Here is an 18,048-nt window from a genome sequence, read left to right as displayed (position 1 = left end):
TGATGTATCTATAAAGTCACTTATATTGATGTCACATTTAGAAAGTCACTCAACAAATTTAAATAATGTTCCATTAAATTTATTGAAATACAATTTTTTGAAAAAATATAATAAGATGCTCATTTAATTATTTTATTAAATTTTGTTGAAACACCATTTTTCTTTTAAACTAATTTTTTAATAAGATACTCGTTCACTTATTTAACTATTTAAAATAAATAAATAATGACTATCGTGTATCCAGTACAAAAATAATAAGTTTACGCCTCAACAGGTAGGCTGTAGCATCTTTCTTTTTTAAAAAAAAACGAAATCGGAAATTATTAATTTCATTGGCACTTTATGCTGGCAGTACAACACATATATAATATAGGCATAATACATAAATATGCCATTTAACTTGGCTTCGAATCACATTTATGCCCTTCAACTTTGGGTGTGCACAAGTAGACACTTAAACTTGCATAAACTTGAACAAATAAACACACAAGTCCTACATGTCATCCAACATGTCATTTTTTGTCCTACGTGGTGTCCTACGTGTATTTTGCCATGTAGGACTCATGTGTTTATTTATTTAAAAATTGGATAGTTAAAGTGCCTATTTGTGCATTATGAAAGTTGGAGGTCAAAGTTAAAATTTGAAGCCAAGTTTAAGGTCTAATATATGTATTTGCCTATAATATAAAAGCTTAAAATAAGTATCTTATTAATTTTTAAGAAACTAATTTTTTAAAAAAATTGTTTTCCAACAAAATTTAATAAAATAATTAACATGATTTTTTTTCAATTATTTTTTTAAAATTTATATTTCAATTAAAAATAAATTATTTAAATTGACTGAGTGACTTTATAAATGAAATATCAATAGTTGTTTGACTTTGTAGGTAAGTATTCATAGTAGAGTAACTTTACCGTTATAAAAGAAACTTGAGTGATTTTCTATGAAAATGGTTATTAGTTAAGTGACTATATGAGATATTAATTTAATCGTTTTAATATGTCTATTTAAGAATTTAAATATCACATAGGGAAATTTATGCGCATAAATATGTATATACTAGTTAATTTGTTAATATAGTTATAGCATATTTTAATCATATTTCGTGATCTACTTTTAGCTAATATAATGCGGCTCAACTTTATAATTTTATATAATTTGCACGTATGCATAATTGAAGTTTGTGTAATATAACTTGTATAACTTTTATATAATTCAAAATTTATATATATAACTGTTTACACTTCTAATGTTTATAATTATATAAATTTATTATTTCGAGTTTATATAAAAAATAATTGAATTATACAAATATATTCATAAATTCTACAAATTCACCAATTATACAAACAAAACAGCTTAAACTGTAACTACTATCCATAAATAAACAAATCATAACTATGGAGAATAGTTAAATTTATTATAGAAGCTATACGCAAAAGTTTCCAATCAAATAAAAGGTCATGAAAAAAGATAATTGGGCTTATCACATAGCCCAATTGAAATTTCACTCTTAAGTTCTATTCTTTAACATCCATGACCCAGCCCATGAAACTACTGGCATAACGAGTACGTTACACTTTTAGCTTTGACGTTAACAACTCTAAATATATCTCACAGAAATAGAGGGGTTATTTTCGATTAATCTTGACTCAAGTAAAATAGATCAACAAAAATAGGATATTATTATTCGTATACTTATCTTGCTTTACAACTTACTCATTCCGCAGAGTCTTGAAGCAACAATAATGAGATTGCAACGGCCCATTTTTTAAATAAGCCAAAGTGAGTGGATCAAATTGAGTTGAGCTAATAAATGATTTGTCCAAACTTTAAAGGGTTAGAACTTACATAAACTTTGAAGGGTTAGAACTTACATATATATTATGTTTTTATGAGTTAATTTTGTTACCTTAGGCACAAAGTTTTTCTTTTTTAAAAAATTGAAGACATTGAAATTAGTAATTTTAGATATACCATAAGTTTATAAAGGGAGTATTAACTTAATTAGTTGTTTGTTACGTGACTAGAAGTTCATGAGTTCATACCATTAAATGACAAAACTTGTCATTAAAGATGAAATGAGAAGCTTACTTATGTTTAAATTATTTCTCAAAAAAGATATCATTATTGTTAAAACATAGTAATAAGGTAATAGTTATATCTCAATAAAGAATTTGTTGATTAATGAGGTGAGTGATCTACCTAAAACATAAGTGAGAATAAAATAAACATACAAAAATTTCATATATTTTAAGCAAATAATAAATTTTATCATCTTTCTGGAAGAGTTAAGCATAGGTAACTAAAATAATTTGTATTTGACCGCAGTTTTGATAGCCTCCATATAGGAATCTTAATAATGTGCATAAAAGATTTTTCTCAAAATACACATAAAGCTAATTAAGTCTTTTTTTTTTTGGTCAAGAGAAAGTAAGTCATCCAAGACAATATCCATAAGTATGACTTTTTCATTTTCTAAAATGTACTATTATGATATTTTCTATATAATAATGATACAATTTTTATATGATTATTCCTTGAAGACGATTGTAATATTGATCTCTTTGTCTTATAGAATTAAATTTTTTTTTTTAAAAAGATATTATTAGTTGTATTTTGAAATATATATATAATTTTTAAATTATGAATTTACAGATATTTTATTTGATACCGAAAATACTAATTTCGCTAGAATTCATTAATTTACATTAACATAGTAGCTAGGGAACGTCATGCATGAAAGATGCACCACATATTGCATTGTTTGCCTAACGACAGACACAATTCACTATTTCACTATATATATATATATATATATATATATATATATATAAAAGACAAAAAAAACTCATACATATAAATAAAACATAATACATATATTGGGCCCTAAATCTCTAAATTTGACTTTAAATTTTAACTATGACCTCCAGCTTTCATAATGCACAAACAGATACTTTACCTATCTAATTTTTAAATAAATTAACACATGAGTCTTACATGACACAATACATGTAAGACACCACGTAGGACAAAAAATGATATGTAGGATGACATGTAGGATATGCGTGTCTATTTATTCAATTTAATACAAGTTTAAATGCCTACTTGTGCACATTCAAAGTTGAAAAACATGAATGTGATTTGAAGCCAAATTTTAGGATATATTTTATATATTATGCCTTGGAAATATATGTATAAATTTTGCAAGTCGTAGTAGTCCATGTTGGAACTTTAATAGTAATCTTTTATCTTTACATATGACAGTGGAAAGAAAAAACAAAAAAACCTAGGACCCAGGTTTACAAGTCTTTGTCAAAGACATGCCGAGAAAGTGACGGACTCAACAACTTCAATTAATAATACTAATGCAATACAATACACCAATATACTAGTACATATACACTACTACTACAACAAATAAATGATAACAATAATAATTTTCGTAAAAATTTGTTAGTGGAATATTTTGAAAACGCAAAAATCACTTCAATGATGTGTTTCAAATTTTCTGTTCTCAAATTAATGCGGTATTATGGTATTTAACACACAAGTCTAGAAAAGGAAGGCATGCATTTGAAATTTATATTTTAAAATAAATCTTAAATTTTTAGGTGACTATAAATTATTTTACCAAAACTGTGTAGAGAAATCTCAAAATAGAGTATTTCTAATTATGATAAGATAAAAAGCTCTTTTCTTAGATAAACTTTAAAAGAAAAAGTATCACATAAATTCATAAAGAAATTAAGATATATATCCACAACGTGTAATATTCAATTTTGATCCGATCTAGAATCAACGTTTATTCATTTGAATCATACAGAAAATTTACAACAAAAACTAAATAAATATAACCAAAAAAAATTAAAATACAATATAAATTGAAAAATTCAATAAGAGAATATGCAACGTGAGCCACATAACAAACTATTTACTTGCTTTAGTTAATGTCTTGAACGCAACATTTGGCGCACGAAATAGAGGTGTAATTTCCACGGTGAATGTATCGTATCTGATGAAAAATTCAACCAATATTAACCTACCCAATAGGTGCACCAAATCTTTGCCTGGACATTGCTTGTTATCTGGTGCTGGATTCTCTGTTTCCCTTCCATTAGACCACAGAACATGTTTCAGCAGTTTCTCACCATCATTCATGAACCTATCAGGTACAAACTCATCAGGGTTCGCGAAAATCTTAGGGTCCCTACTAGCCATGGGCTGATATCCAACGACGAATTGTCCTTTATTGATCTTGTAAGATGCATCGTGGCTTTGAACCATGAACTCTTTCTTCGCCTTACCATACTGTAATGGTACTGGTGGGCGAAGTCTCAATGTCTCGTACACTACGGATTTGACCAAACTCATTTTGTTAATCGCTGATAATGTGATTGCACCACCTTCTTCTTTAATAACACTCCTGATTTCTTTAGCAAGTTGTGTGTGTAGACTAGCCCCTGCTTCGCCCACAAACCTAATTAATCACATAAGAGATGAAAACAACATTAATGATTGTTTCTTATATTTTATTTACGATTTGACTCAAAAGTCTAAATCGCGATACTTACTGAAAATATAATCAAAATAATAAAAGTGTGTTCTCTCTAACAACTTAAACTTTTTAGATGAGATGGTCACACACTTCAACATGGTATCAGAGCAGATAAATATCTAATAGCTTAAACTTTTAGATTAGAAGACCACTTTGAAATAATTAAAGTGTGCGCTGTCTAACTAACTTTTAGACAGAGCACACTTTGATTATTGGTCACACACTTCAACATTATCTCAGAGCAAATACTTCAACAATACTAACCTGATTAGATGAGGGAAAAAGGCGTTCAACCCCGCAAACATATTGATCCCCACGAGAAAAAGAATGTTTTGTACAGCTTCTTCTCTTTTGATTCCAAGTTTTTCTGCTTCATCCAACATGGACACAGCAGACTTGCTAAATGCATCAACAAGTTTGTTGTAATCACTTTTTATAAAACCAAATGGTATTAAAAAATTATGGAAGAGCATATCTTCTATGATGTTAGGAAGTTTCTTGGCGCTCAAGGACGGAATTAGCTGAGGGAAAAGCCATTTACGTAGATGTTCTGGTCCTTGAGCGCCAAGAACTGTATCAGACGGATTTTTCTGATCACAAAGCAAACGAAAAATGAAATCAAACGTCATAGTTGGAAGCAAAGCATTCAAATCTGATTTCCCCTGTTCAGTAACCTGTTTTTCGAGATTATTAAAAAGATGATCGGATAATGTGTTTCTGAACAGAGGAATGAATAAGTTATGTCGCTTTGCGAATGATGATAAAATGTAGCCTTTTAATGCTGCGTGGTTTGGATCTTTGGTATCGATAAACGCGACGGGACGATAACCACCGTAGTATTCTTTACCAGGCTTAAATGTACCACCAAGAGTGTCAGTTTTATCAATGAGGGAATTATCAAACATGCAAACAAAGCTATTGGCATCTAAAAATGCTACCAATTTGTAGTCATTAGATGTGAATGGACCTGGTGCCATGTTGATTTTGACAACAGTAGATTTGTATTTTTCAGCTTTGTTATGGAACCAAGCATCTTCACCTTGGTTATAGAAATAATCGTATCGATCTTTAATCGCGCTAATTATAGGGAAACCATAGTCCCCTGGAATTTCACGAATCGGAAGATTTGATAACTCTGAATAAGAAGACATTTTTCTTAACAAGTTTTGGTGTTGTTATTTTGGTTTGGTGAGTTTTATTAACATTGTAGGTGATGTATTTATAAATTTTTTTTGAAGAAATAATGTCAAAGGTTAAGTAATTTTAAACAGGGTATTCTATTACATTATTCTAATAAGTACAAACAGCAACTTACTGGCGGCTAAGAAAACATTGAATTCAAAAGTTTGATCATTCAGAGCAACCAAAACACAACATATATAAGTTGTAATTTTGTATTACATGGGGTTGCATGGTACATCAAGTTGCTTTATGATAATATAATATTTTAATTTCTTGCGAATACATAGGCCATAAGGCCATAGCATTTAATTTCTCATCACGTGCTTTCTTTTTTAAAAATTAATCAATGATACATTTCGTTTCATTTGTTTTAATTCATATCAAGGTGTTTTATCGGATATAAATAATGGAGCAAAAAGATTTTTATTAAGTAGCTTAAAAAATATAAACAAATATATGAAAAATAATTGTGACCTTATATATAAAATGTAACTTTAATTTCTATAGAAAGAAATTCAGGTAAACCCTTTCTCTTAGGGATGTACAAAATTGAACCAAACCGCAAACGGAGTAAATCTGAGAAAAAAATCCGACTAGTGGTTGGTTTGACTTGTTTTGGTGTTGAAAAAAAATCAGATAATATTTGGGTTGGTTTGATTTTAACTAAAAAAAATCAACCCGAGACCAAACCAACCCGATATTATAATATAATTTTAAAATTTTATTTTATACATAACAATATTTACTTTGATATAATTTTTAAATATTTTCTACACTTTTTCATAGTTTTTAATCTTTTAATATATTATTTCAAGTTTAAAACTTAGAATTTTGAATGGTTCCATAAAGCTTATAGTCCACAACTGTTGGTAACTATAATAAAACTTAAATCAAAATCAAATTAATACTAATACAAAGAGAAAAACAATTTACCCTAAGAATGACAATAATATTGAATATTTGTTCTTTGATTTTACATTGGTTTAGACAATTTAAATGCATAATCTAATTTTAATTTCCTTTTATATTTAGTCATGAAACTAAATATTACTTATGTTTGTTTTAGTGTTATTAATCATATCATTATTTGTGTTATATTCTTAAGAAACAACTTAGATAGTTATATGTTGGTTGAATTGAAGAAATATTTGATATACAAGTAAATTATATGTTTGAATTAATACTTTAGCGATAACTCGAAAAAACCTGAACAACCCAAAAAATCCGAGGTCGAAAAACTCGAGTTTTATTAATTTAGTTTAATTTATAAATTTGAAAATCCGACCAACAATTTGATTTAATATTTAAAAACTCGTACCAGCGCGACTATGTACACCCTACTTCTTATCTGACTTCAGCTATGGATATTGCGGTTTAAGAAAAAAAACATTTTGGAACTTATAGTTTTATTTATGTGATTTATCATTTATTTTTTATTACTTAAGAGTAAAGTGAAAAGTTTGAAATTAAATTAAGACACGAGAGGGAGAGTATTTGTATTTTGAAATTAGAGAAACGAAGCTTCAACAAATAATTAAATAGCAATTTTCTAAATGTGATTCTAGAAGAAACTATTGAAGGAGCGATATCTATATCTATAATATTTTATAAATTTCTGGTTCGTAGTAGAAAAAATTGCTACGTTAACGTCTTTTTAAAAAAGTTTTGTATTAGTTCTAATGGATTATGTTTAATTTGAATGGTAATTTTTTAAATTTCTATACACTTTCTTCGTTTATTTTTAGTTGTCATGTTAAGTATTTTGAAATCAATTTGATTAGTTTTTAAAGTTAAATTAGATTATATTAGTTTGATATTTCAAACAAATAATTTAGATATTAAAAACCTCTACAAAAAGTACTATAAATTATAATTTCTTACATATCATCATAAAATATTAGTCAAAGTTCTATATATATATATATGTTCTATATATATATATATATTGTTTTCACCCAAATGTAAAGTTTCTACGTGTTGCGAACACGACTCTAATGCTTTGAGATATTATTAATTATATTAATTATGGTTCCAAATTTTAATCTTACTTTGACGGATTATCTATACGAAATCATCTACAAAAAGAACAAATATTATATCAATTAGTCAAGTAGTATATATTATTTTTTATTAGGCTTGAGTTTGGTTTATGGTTTTATACCAAAATCCAAAAAATAATGAACCAAACTGAATCTATAAACATGCATAACATATTATTTTTTATAAATAAATTTCAATATCTTATATACATATGTTTTCATCAAAATTTATTTTGAAAGTAAAAAACATTCAAGATGAAAACATTTATCGATAGGTTTCATGTATATGAGTGACTGTGATAATTTTTTCTGGAATTAGGAATGTCATTGCCTTTTCCTTCTAAGTCAAATGGTGAATTTTGAAACGTTACTCACAATAAATTTAGTTCCAGAAAGTTATATTTTGTAATGTTAATTGTTCTAACTATTTTTTATTTTGAATAAATTATTATCTTTTCCTCCCTTTGAATGAATCTTTTTTAAATTCTTTTTATCTATAGTTAATAATTGAATCGAAAATGATAACAATTAAATTGATAAATAAGCGCGTAGCTACACTATATTTTATTTCATACCTTCAAATAAATTTGCTTTGAATCTTGAAATTTAAAATGTACCATATAAATTGAAACTTAATAAGATGAATATTTTTTTTTATTCTTATACACAAACTCCACAAATAGTACAATATATTAAAAAATATATATATATCAGAGACGGCCAACTCATCCAAATACAAATAAGAATGAGTCATTAAAAGCCCCATTTTTCATTTTTTGACGGTTAGAAACAAAGATTTTCCTCATCGGAAATTAGTGAAAATATAGGTTATAAAATATGATTTTATTTCATTCATTTTTCACCAATGAAAAAAACATGGAGAAAAGCATATTCTTATCAAAATAGTGGGAAATATTAAGCACTAATCATTCTTAACAATTCAATCAAAAAATATCTTTTGGACCATTTTTCTCGGAAAAAAATAGTAATCTTTTATTTACGTACTTCTTTCTTTGATTAAAAAAATAGGAATTTTCTGTGAACATATACGTTTTGTTTAACTTAATGGACTTGATAATGTAAAACAATTTGGCCCCATGAGATGTATAATTGAAAAAAGATCCGATATTCTTAATCTAAATAAATATTTTAAATATGCTTACAAAAGAATAAAGATCGATATATCTTAGTTTATCTTTATTATCAATTTAAATATGCTTTTAACCATTCAAAAAAATGAAATAAAAAACAATAAACTATCTTAAACCAAATTAAATTTCCTTTTATTTTCATGTTTAATCAATATCCACGTATAAATCAGTATATTTTCGTGTAAAATTTCCTTTTAAATTCACTGATTCATTTTTTCAAAATAAAAGACAAGGCAGTACATGAATAACAATTAAAAGAACACATGAATAGGATATATAATAATTCATATTTATCTTCTTTTTTATTCAACAAGGAAATTAGTGGGACCTATGACCTTTTAAATATATTCTTTTAACTTGTTGTATCTGATATTTATATCCTTTAATTTTGATAGTGCATAAATAGATATAAATTAAAAATTTGTGTAAAGTTATATAAATAAAATACATATCGTATACGATATTTTACATTACGATATGTCCTACGTGATGTAACAAGTATCTATTTGTGTGCATTCAATGTGAACATTATAATGATAGCAAAGTTAAATAACATATTTTATATATTACCACACATTTTGTTTCATCAACTAGGTCTGTTATCGATTTTTTAATTGTTTTCATGATACAATGTGAATACTTCTTTAAATAATGAAGGAATATTGATTGTATTGAAGTGTTAACCTAATAAGGGAATACATGGGAGATATATATAGGAGATATAGGAAGGAGTACTAATCCTAATAGGACTAGGATTAAGGAGTACTAATCCTAATAGGACTAGGATTAGTACATAGTAAATACTAATATTATTTAATACTATTATTTAATACTATCTGTTATTATCCCCCCTCAAGCTGAGCTGAGCGGAAGCGAACGGAAGCTTGGAACTGAGGTAATCGTGCTGTCGGCTCGGGAGAGGCTTGGTGAGAATATCAGCCGGTTGTTCTTCAGTGGGTACATACTGCACAGTCATGGTGCCGGCCTGAACTTCATCGCGAACAAAGAGACAATCGGTATCAACATGCTTCATTCTGGTGTGTAGGACGGAATTCTTGGCCACACAGATGGTTGATTTGTTGTCACAATAGAGAGCAGGAACAGTGTGAGTGGCGCGGAGTTCGCGAAGAATATATGTGACCCACATGGTCTCAGCAGCAAGAAGAGCAAGGGCGCGGTATTCAGCTTCAGTCGAGGACCGAGAGACCTTGGGTTGTTTTTTTGTACACCAGGAGATCAGGTTCGGCCCCAAAAAAACGAGAAACCCCGATGTAGATTTTCTGTCATTTTTATCATTCGCCCAATCTGAATCTGAGAAACCCCGAAGCTCCAAGTCCCCGGGTCGAATGAGTAAACCACGACCAAGAGTGCCAAAAATGTACCTGAGAATGCATTTTAGACAATGGTAATCATGTTCACTTGGTTGATGCATGCGCTGAGCAACTCGGTTGACAGCAAACTGGATGTCAGGACGGGTAATGGCCAGATACTGTAGAGCCCCAATGAGGCTGCGGAAGTGGGTGATATCGGCAAAGGGGGTGTCGGCTCCATTCGTAGACGAAGAGACTGCCATCGGTGTTGGTTGACTGGTGCATTTTTCCAGTCCAGCTTTCTGCAACAGATCTCGAGCATATTTTGACTGATGAAGAAACAAGCCGCTGCCTGTCCGAGAAACCTCCATTCCCAGAAAATAATGTAACGGGCCAAGGTCCTTCATTTTGAAGGTAGTATGCATAGCTCGAGTGACATCCTGAATGAGAGCTGCAGTAGAGCCTGTAATAATGATATCATCTACATAGACAAGAAGAATGACTGTACCGTGTGCTGAATGTCGAGTAAACAGACTCGTGTCGTGTACGCAACACGTGAAGCCGAGTCCCTGGAGGAACGTTTTCAGACGTGTGTACCAAGCACGGGGGGCTTGCTTGAGCCCATACAGAGACTTCTGGAGTTTGCAAACATGTTGAGGGAAGCGGGGATCAACATAGCCCGGTGGTTGCGTCATGTAGATAGTTTCATCAAGCATGCCATGAAGAAAAGCATTGGAAACATCCAACTGATTGATGAGCCAATTGTTGCGCACGGCGAGTGACAGTACCAGGCGAATGGTTTCCTGCCGAATAACAGGACTGAATGTCTCGGAGTAATCAAGCCCATACTCCTGATTGTAGCCTTTAGCAACCAAACGAGCCTTGTACCTGGAAATACTGCCATCCGCATTGTGTTTAATTTTGTACACCCATTTACAGCCCACTGGGTGCCGCCCATGGGGCTTAGGTACAAGAACCCAAGTTTTCTGATCAGTCAAAGCCTTAAACTCGTCATCCATAGCATGACGCCAATAAGCATTTTTTGAGGCAACAGAGTAGGTTGTTAGTTCACTATCGGGAAGGGGTGTATTTGGTAGTATGGTAGCCTGAAAGGTTTTGGGTTTAAAGATACCGGCTTTGCCACGGGTTAACATGGGATGAGTATTGGGGGGTGGCACGGGCGGTGGTGATTCGGGGGTGGCCGGGAAGGACCCAAAACGGATCGGGCTGGAGATGTTGTGGGTATGGGGTGGTTCGGGTTGGTTGTGAGTGTGGGTGGTGGTTGCGGGTGTATTGTGGGTGACGGTCGAAGGGGTGATGAGGGGTGGTTGGGTAGTGGGTGGAGGTGTGGGGGAAGGTGGTGAGGGACCCTGTGAGTATGTTGGAAAAAGGGGAAGGACGCCAATGAATGATGTATTTGTGGAGGAGGAAATAGACTCGTAGGGAAACTCATTTTCGACAAATTTGACATGACGAGATATGTAGACTTTATGAGTTTGTGGGTCAAGACAGCGATAACCCTTGGAGGTAGGATGATAGCCCAAAAAAATACAAGGACGGGATCGGGGTTGTAATTTGTGAGTAATATGAGGGCGTAGCCAAGGGTAGGCAAGACACCCAAAGACGCGGAGGTTGGTATAATTGGGAAGTTCTTGGTAAAGGAGTTGATAGGGTGATTTGTTGGAGAGAGTGTGACTGGGCATTCTGTTAATGAGGTAGTTTGCGGTGGCTAGAGCTTCTACCCAAAAGGAGACAGGGAGATGAGATTGATGTAGAAGAGTAACCACCGTTTCAATGAGATGGCGATGCTTACGCTCAGCCACCCCATTCTGTTCGGGAGTGTATGGACAGGAGGTTTGATGTATAATTCCCAGGGATTGCAGAAACTGGCCAAAGATGTTATTGACATATTCCTTTCCATTGTCACTTCGAAAAAGTTTAACATGAGAATTGAATTGTGTTTTGACCATTTTTTCAAAAGTGACAAAGGTGGTGTATGCCTGTGATTTGTGTTTTAGTGGGTACAACCAAGTGTATTTTGTAAAATCATCCACAAAACAAATATAATAGCGAAAACCAGCAAATGAAGGAACAGCAGTAGGACCCCATAGGTCAGAATGAATAAGTTGAAAAGGTGCAGTTGTACGCTTCTCATATAAAGTAAAAGGTAATTTATGAGATTTAGCAATTGAACAGGAGTCACAATTGTTTACATGAATGGAAGAAAAACCTAATTGAGACATTAAAGAATTTATTATTTGAGTAGACGGGGATTAGTACATAGTAAATACTAATATTATTTAATACTATTATTTAATACTATCTGTTATTAAATAAATTAGACAGTACTTCAACTAATTAGGCTGCTCATCGAAATAATTAAATGGATAATTTTGCTTAATGATTTGATTTATTAAATATTAATTTTTAAATTTACTAATTCGCTAGCTAACCTATAAAATATTAGTTTGTTTAATAACAAATTTACAATTATCAAACGATTATCATACGTGTATCAGCTGATCTCTAGTCTTTATAGTACTTTTTACTTCAACGAACACATCTTACAAAAAGAATGACTTTTAAGCAATAAAAAGATCAAGTGGATAAATTAATATAGAGTTTTCAACTAGTTATCCCAGTTTTTCAATATCGAATTGTAGTATCTTTGCCAATGACTCGATAAATTATTGCATACTCTTATATATATATATATATATATATATATATATATATATATAACTTGCTCTGATCTATTCTTTAAAACAAAAATACATGATTATAGAAAAGTACATAGATTTTTATTGCTTTACAACTTTAGCCTTTAGGTGTTAGAACTAATAAAGAAAAAATATATGACTACTCTTATAATGGTAAAATATTAAATATGCTAATATACCTAGAAAAAATGCAAGTATGGTAATTCTTACCATGTTAACAACTTACCCTATAAGAAAATTAAATAATCTACCTCACACCAATAATCTATTAGTTATACAAAATTTTAATCTATTTCCCAACTATTTATTTAATAATCCAATATCTATATATATATATATACTTATTAATTACAATTCAATTTTGAATACTCTAACTTCAATGGAACCTGTGATATATATATATATNCACACTCTTAACGCGTTAACAATTTACCCAATAAGAAATTAATTAATCTACCTTGCACCAATAATCTACTAATTATAAAATTTTAATTTATTTCCAAACCATTTATTGAATAACCCAATATGAATAAGTCAATTATTGACTTATCTTTTACGATTCAATTTTGAATACTCTAACTTGAATGGAACCTGAACATATTGAAACTTAAAAGGGGCATATTAGTATATTACATGATATGCATGGTAGGATGGTTTCAATTCTCGCTAATGCAAGATAGTTATAACTTCATTTTTTGAAAGTCAAACAATTTAAATTTGACTAAAAATTTGCTCATGAGATCTTCAAAACTTTTTGAAATAAAATTTATATATTTACAAACTACATACAAAATATTATAAGACATAATAATTGACAATTTAAAATATTTAAAATATATATAAAAAATTTATTTTAAAAATTCTGAAAAATTATCCATTTACAACATTTAGAGTAATTTCCCTAGATAATCACTCATGTTTGGGAAATTACCTAGGAATATCACTTATGTTTGTTTTAGGACTATAATATCACCCAACTTAAACTATTTTCTTCAAAATATACTTGACACTAAAAAATACATTATTTCTCTCCTACTAGGGTGCCATGTCACATATTTTTAATTTATTATTAATATTTTTCTTATTCTTTTAAAGAACCGGAGGAATCCACATATTTTCTTGAAGAACCGGAGGAGTTCATATTACAGTTCTTAATGTAATTTTTTTTACTGGGTATAATATGTGGATTTGTCTATTTTTAAAAAAAAATCTATCTATATATAATAGGAGAAGTAAAAAGTGTCACATGTCGGCACCACAAATATTCAAGAATTTTAATTTTTCAAAAAGCATTTTAAATATGCTCTAAAAATACAATTAAAAAAAAACAGGAATTTTAATATAGCTATTTTAAATAGAAAATAAAAGTTCTTTTGTTAAAGAAAACTGTTGTAGACATTAAAATTTTGTGGGATTTTACAAGATGCGTTCAATTCGAGTTGGGACTCTACAAATTGTGTTCAACTCAGATAAGGATTCTTGGAGGCTACTCAACCCTAAACCCTAGTTTATGCCTATATAAAGGGTATTAAATTCTCTTAAAAGGCATCTCGGAAATTTCATAAAGAGATCAAGATCTCGAATACTCCACAAATTGATGGATTATTCATATAGAGAGGTTAAATCTAAATCATTCTAATTCGAGAAATGCGCCACTAAGGGCCTCGAATCATGGATAAAAGGGATCAACAGAATTGTATCCGCTATTTTAATCAATAAAATTATGTTTCTTCATATTTTATTTGTATGGTTTGTTTATTTTCCAAATGTTTAAAATTTGTTGCAAACAAATTGGCACGCCAAATGGGACCAAATCTGCCCTTAATATCTTCTCTCTTAAATCAAGTCTGAAAATCTGAAGCTGCAAAGGTGGAAGAATGAGTACTTCAAGCCTCGTCTTTGAGTTTCATCAAGTCTACACTCCGTCAAGCCTTGAAGCAGGGGGCATTTGTAGACATTGAAATTTTATGGGATTCTACAAGATGCGTTCAATTCGAGTTGGGACTCTACAAATTGTGTTCAACTCAGATAAGGATTATTGGAGGCTACTCAACCTTAAATCCTAGTTTATGCCTATATAAACGGTACTAAATTCTCTTAAAAGGCATCTCGGAAATTTCATAAAGAGATCAAGTTCTCGAATACTCCACAAATTGATGGATTATTCATATAGAGAGGTCAAATCTAAATCATCCTAATTCGAGAAATATGTCACTAACGGTCCTCGAATCATGGATAAATCCTGAGAGAGTAGAATCAAGGAATCAACATAATTGTATCCGCTATCTTAATCAATAAAATTATGTTTATTCATATTTTATTTGTATGGTTTGTTTATTTTCCATATGTTTAAAATTTGTTGCAAACAACTGTAACGGTAAAAATGGATGATTTTTAAATGCCTCTAATTTCAATTTTAAAGGAAAAAAATGAAATTGAACTATTTTTTTTTATATATAAAAACAGTAATGGCTATTACTGGAAAAAAAATGAAAGATATTTAAATGCTTCAAATTTAAATTTTTAAGGTTAAAAACTGAAAACTGAAAATTGAATTATTTTATTAAAAAATTGTTATGTCTATTTATATTTATCACACTTTCGGTGATTTTAGGGAATGCTCCAACAAATGAAATGTAGAAATATCTATCTAAATAGGAGAAGAAAAGTGCACCATAAAAAAACTATAGTTATTATTTAAAAAATTAATGAAAAAATTTATAGTAAAAAAATAATAATTATCGTTAAAAAATTTAAAAACTTATTTTTAAATATAGTTAAAACAATCCATTAGTAGTTAGTTGTAGAAATGGAGTATTTTTTTTTCATTCATTTTTAAAATTTATCTTTATATATCTAAAAGACAAAACATTTTCAAAAAACATAAATAGAAAACAATATTTCAAAAAAAACATATTGCAACCTAACAGTTAAATAGGTTAAAAACATAACTTTTTTAATAAAAAAAAATAAATAATTTGACATGGCATCCTAATAATGTATTTTTTGTGTCAAGTATAGTTTGAGGAAAATAGGTAAAGTTGAGTGATATTATAATCCTAAAACAAACATCAGTGATATTTCTAGGTAATTTCCCAAAAATGAATGACTATCTAGGGAAATTACTCCAACATTTACGATGTAACTATTCCTTATTACATTTAAACCCCATATATAAATAGAGTCCTATTTATAGGGGTTAAAATAGGAAAAATTTATGAATCTTTAATCTCAATTATGTGTTAAATTGAATTCAATATATTATCCGTTTTCTAGCATATTTTTTTTATCGATTCATACTTAAGTAGTGGACTAATGAACGTATAGATCGATGAAGTTGAAACTTGTACATTTTACATTGTATTTAAAGAGAAAAAAATTGTAGTAAATTTTAGGGGGAAATAAGACGATGAAAAGTAAGAAACAAGAATAAAAGAGCTAGATTTAATTATTGGAATGATTTTATCTGGCCCTTTGGCCTTTTAGTTTTTATTTTAGAAAAAGTCTATTATGAAGAAGTTAAGAGACTTAATTATCGTGTTTATTTATTTATATATTGAAATCTTTCCAAATTAAGCTAAAAAATCAAATATTTATGCACTTTAAAAATAGATGACAAAAAAAAGAGAAAACACAAAAACACGATTCTCTATAAATAATATATCCAGAAGTTGTCAAAATAGGTTTGCTTTATTTTATTTCATAAAGACAAGAGTCAAAGAAATATCATAAAACACGATGTTGAGGATAAAAGGACGAAGAGATGTTTTTCTATTTAAAAGTTTCTGTAATTGACATATTTTTGAAACATGACATAAAAAATGTATTATTTTTTTTTATAAAATAGACGATGCTTCGTTGATGTGAGGTGAAGGCAGGGATCATGTATTTTGTATACCATTATAAAATTAGTTTTTGAGAAAAGGATTAAAATTATCTTTGAACAATTCTAAAATACATAGTTAAATTTAGTTTGTGCTATATTTCTTTAGATACAATTATTACTAGAGATAAAATAAACAATGATAACTGATCTTATTTTAAAATTTTAAAATAATAAATAATTTGAGAAAATTATTTTTTTTTATAAAACGAACTTGAAAGTATAATTTAATATGCTTATAGTTCAAAATAATTGTTTTTGACAACAAACTTGAAACAAATAGATCTCTCCAACTTTACTTGATCTGAAGGGTGATTTAATCAATTAGAAATTGAAATCCAAACTCTATGATGCTGGCCTGAGCCCTCTATTTTCAGAGGGGCACGGTGTTCATCTGAACTCTCTACTTGAGCATATATTTATATGCAAAAATGCTAATTGCTATAGCTAGTTAATATGTATACGTGTCTAGATATATAATGTGTTTAGTATTAAGAAACTCAAAAATTGAACCCGTAAAATTTAAATCCTGGATCCTGATTGACGGGATTTAGATTTGGTTCTGTATAAATAAGTTAGTCTTGCTGAAAATCTGAAAGAATTATTCAACATTAGTGGATTAGAGGGAATCTTTGGTTTGTTTGAGAATATATATATATATATATGTTCGAGTCTATACGTAACTGATCATTAAGAAGTGTTAGATCGCAAAACACGAATACACAATCAAGTTGGATTTGTGAAGGCTCCAACACCTTTTTGTTATTTTTTTTTTTTCATTATTTAGTAGAGTATTAATCAAATAAGAAAACACAATAAGGTGAGAATTTTTCAAACATTAAAAAGAAGAAGATGTTAATAATATTAAATCAAGAAAAGAAACTGTATTAGTATGACAAAATTAATTATCTTATTTTAATACGAAAGAATACGTTGGTCCGGTTGTTGAGCATAGCCAAATGGGCACGTGGCCTATAAAATAAAATATAATTACCTATATTATACTACTATCAATTAAGTAAAATATTATTTAATTTTACTACACAAAAGAATACGTGAACGTATGTTCTTCATCTTTGGATCATTTACAATGGATTATGACTACTTCTCCTCCGATTATATTACTCTAATAATCATCACCGTTTTTGTTTATTAGTTAAATGTGTCATGAACTACTGTAATGCTTTTACATTTTCTTATTTAA

The 18,048-nt window shown here is 29.4% G+C and overlaps 1 protein-coding gene across 1 annotated transcript; it reads right to left on the bottom strand.

Moving 5' to 3' along the window:
- Positions 1-3,781: 3,781 nt before the first annotated feature.
- LOC107029251 (9-divinyl ether synthase) lies at positions 3,782-5,743 on the bottom strand. The gene is made up of 2 exons (XM_015230631.2): positions 4,824-5,743; positions 3,782-4,481 (listed from the first exon to the last, which is right to left on the bottom strand). Exons 1-2 carry the CDS (start codon positions 5,708-5,710, stop codon positions 3,932-3,934), a joined length of 1,437 nt encoding a protein of 478 aa, XP_015086117.1. The 5' UTR covers positions 5,711-5,743; the 3' UTR covers positions 3,782-3,931.
- Positions 5,744-18,048: the final 12,305 nt, after the last annotated feature.

Source organism: Solanum pennellii, chromosome 1 (genome assembly GCF_001406875.1).
Source record: "Solanum pennellii chromosome 1, SPENNV200".
In the NCBI taxonomy this organism is placed as follows: Eukaryota; Viridiplantae; Streptophyta; class Magnoliopsida; order Solanales; family Solanaceae; genus Solanum; species Solanum pennellii.
The sequence above is the reverse complement of the archived record's forward strand: the minus strand, read 5'-3'. Positions and strand labels throughout refer to the sequence as shown.

Excerpts from the sequence above, each read along its gene's own strand:
- LOC107029251 (XM_015230631.2), bottom strand. The coding sequence starts at position 5,710 with ATGTCTTCTTATTCAGAGTTATCAAATCTTCCGATTCGTGAAATTCCA. Across the intron at positions 4,482-4,823 it reads TTTTTCCCTCATCTAATCAG|GTTTGTGGGCGAAGCAGGGG; the intron begins GTTAGTATTGTT and ends GTGATTAATTAG.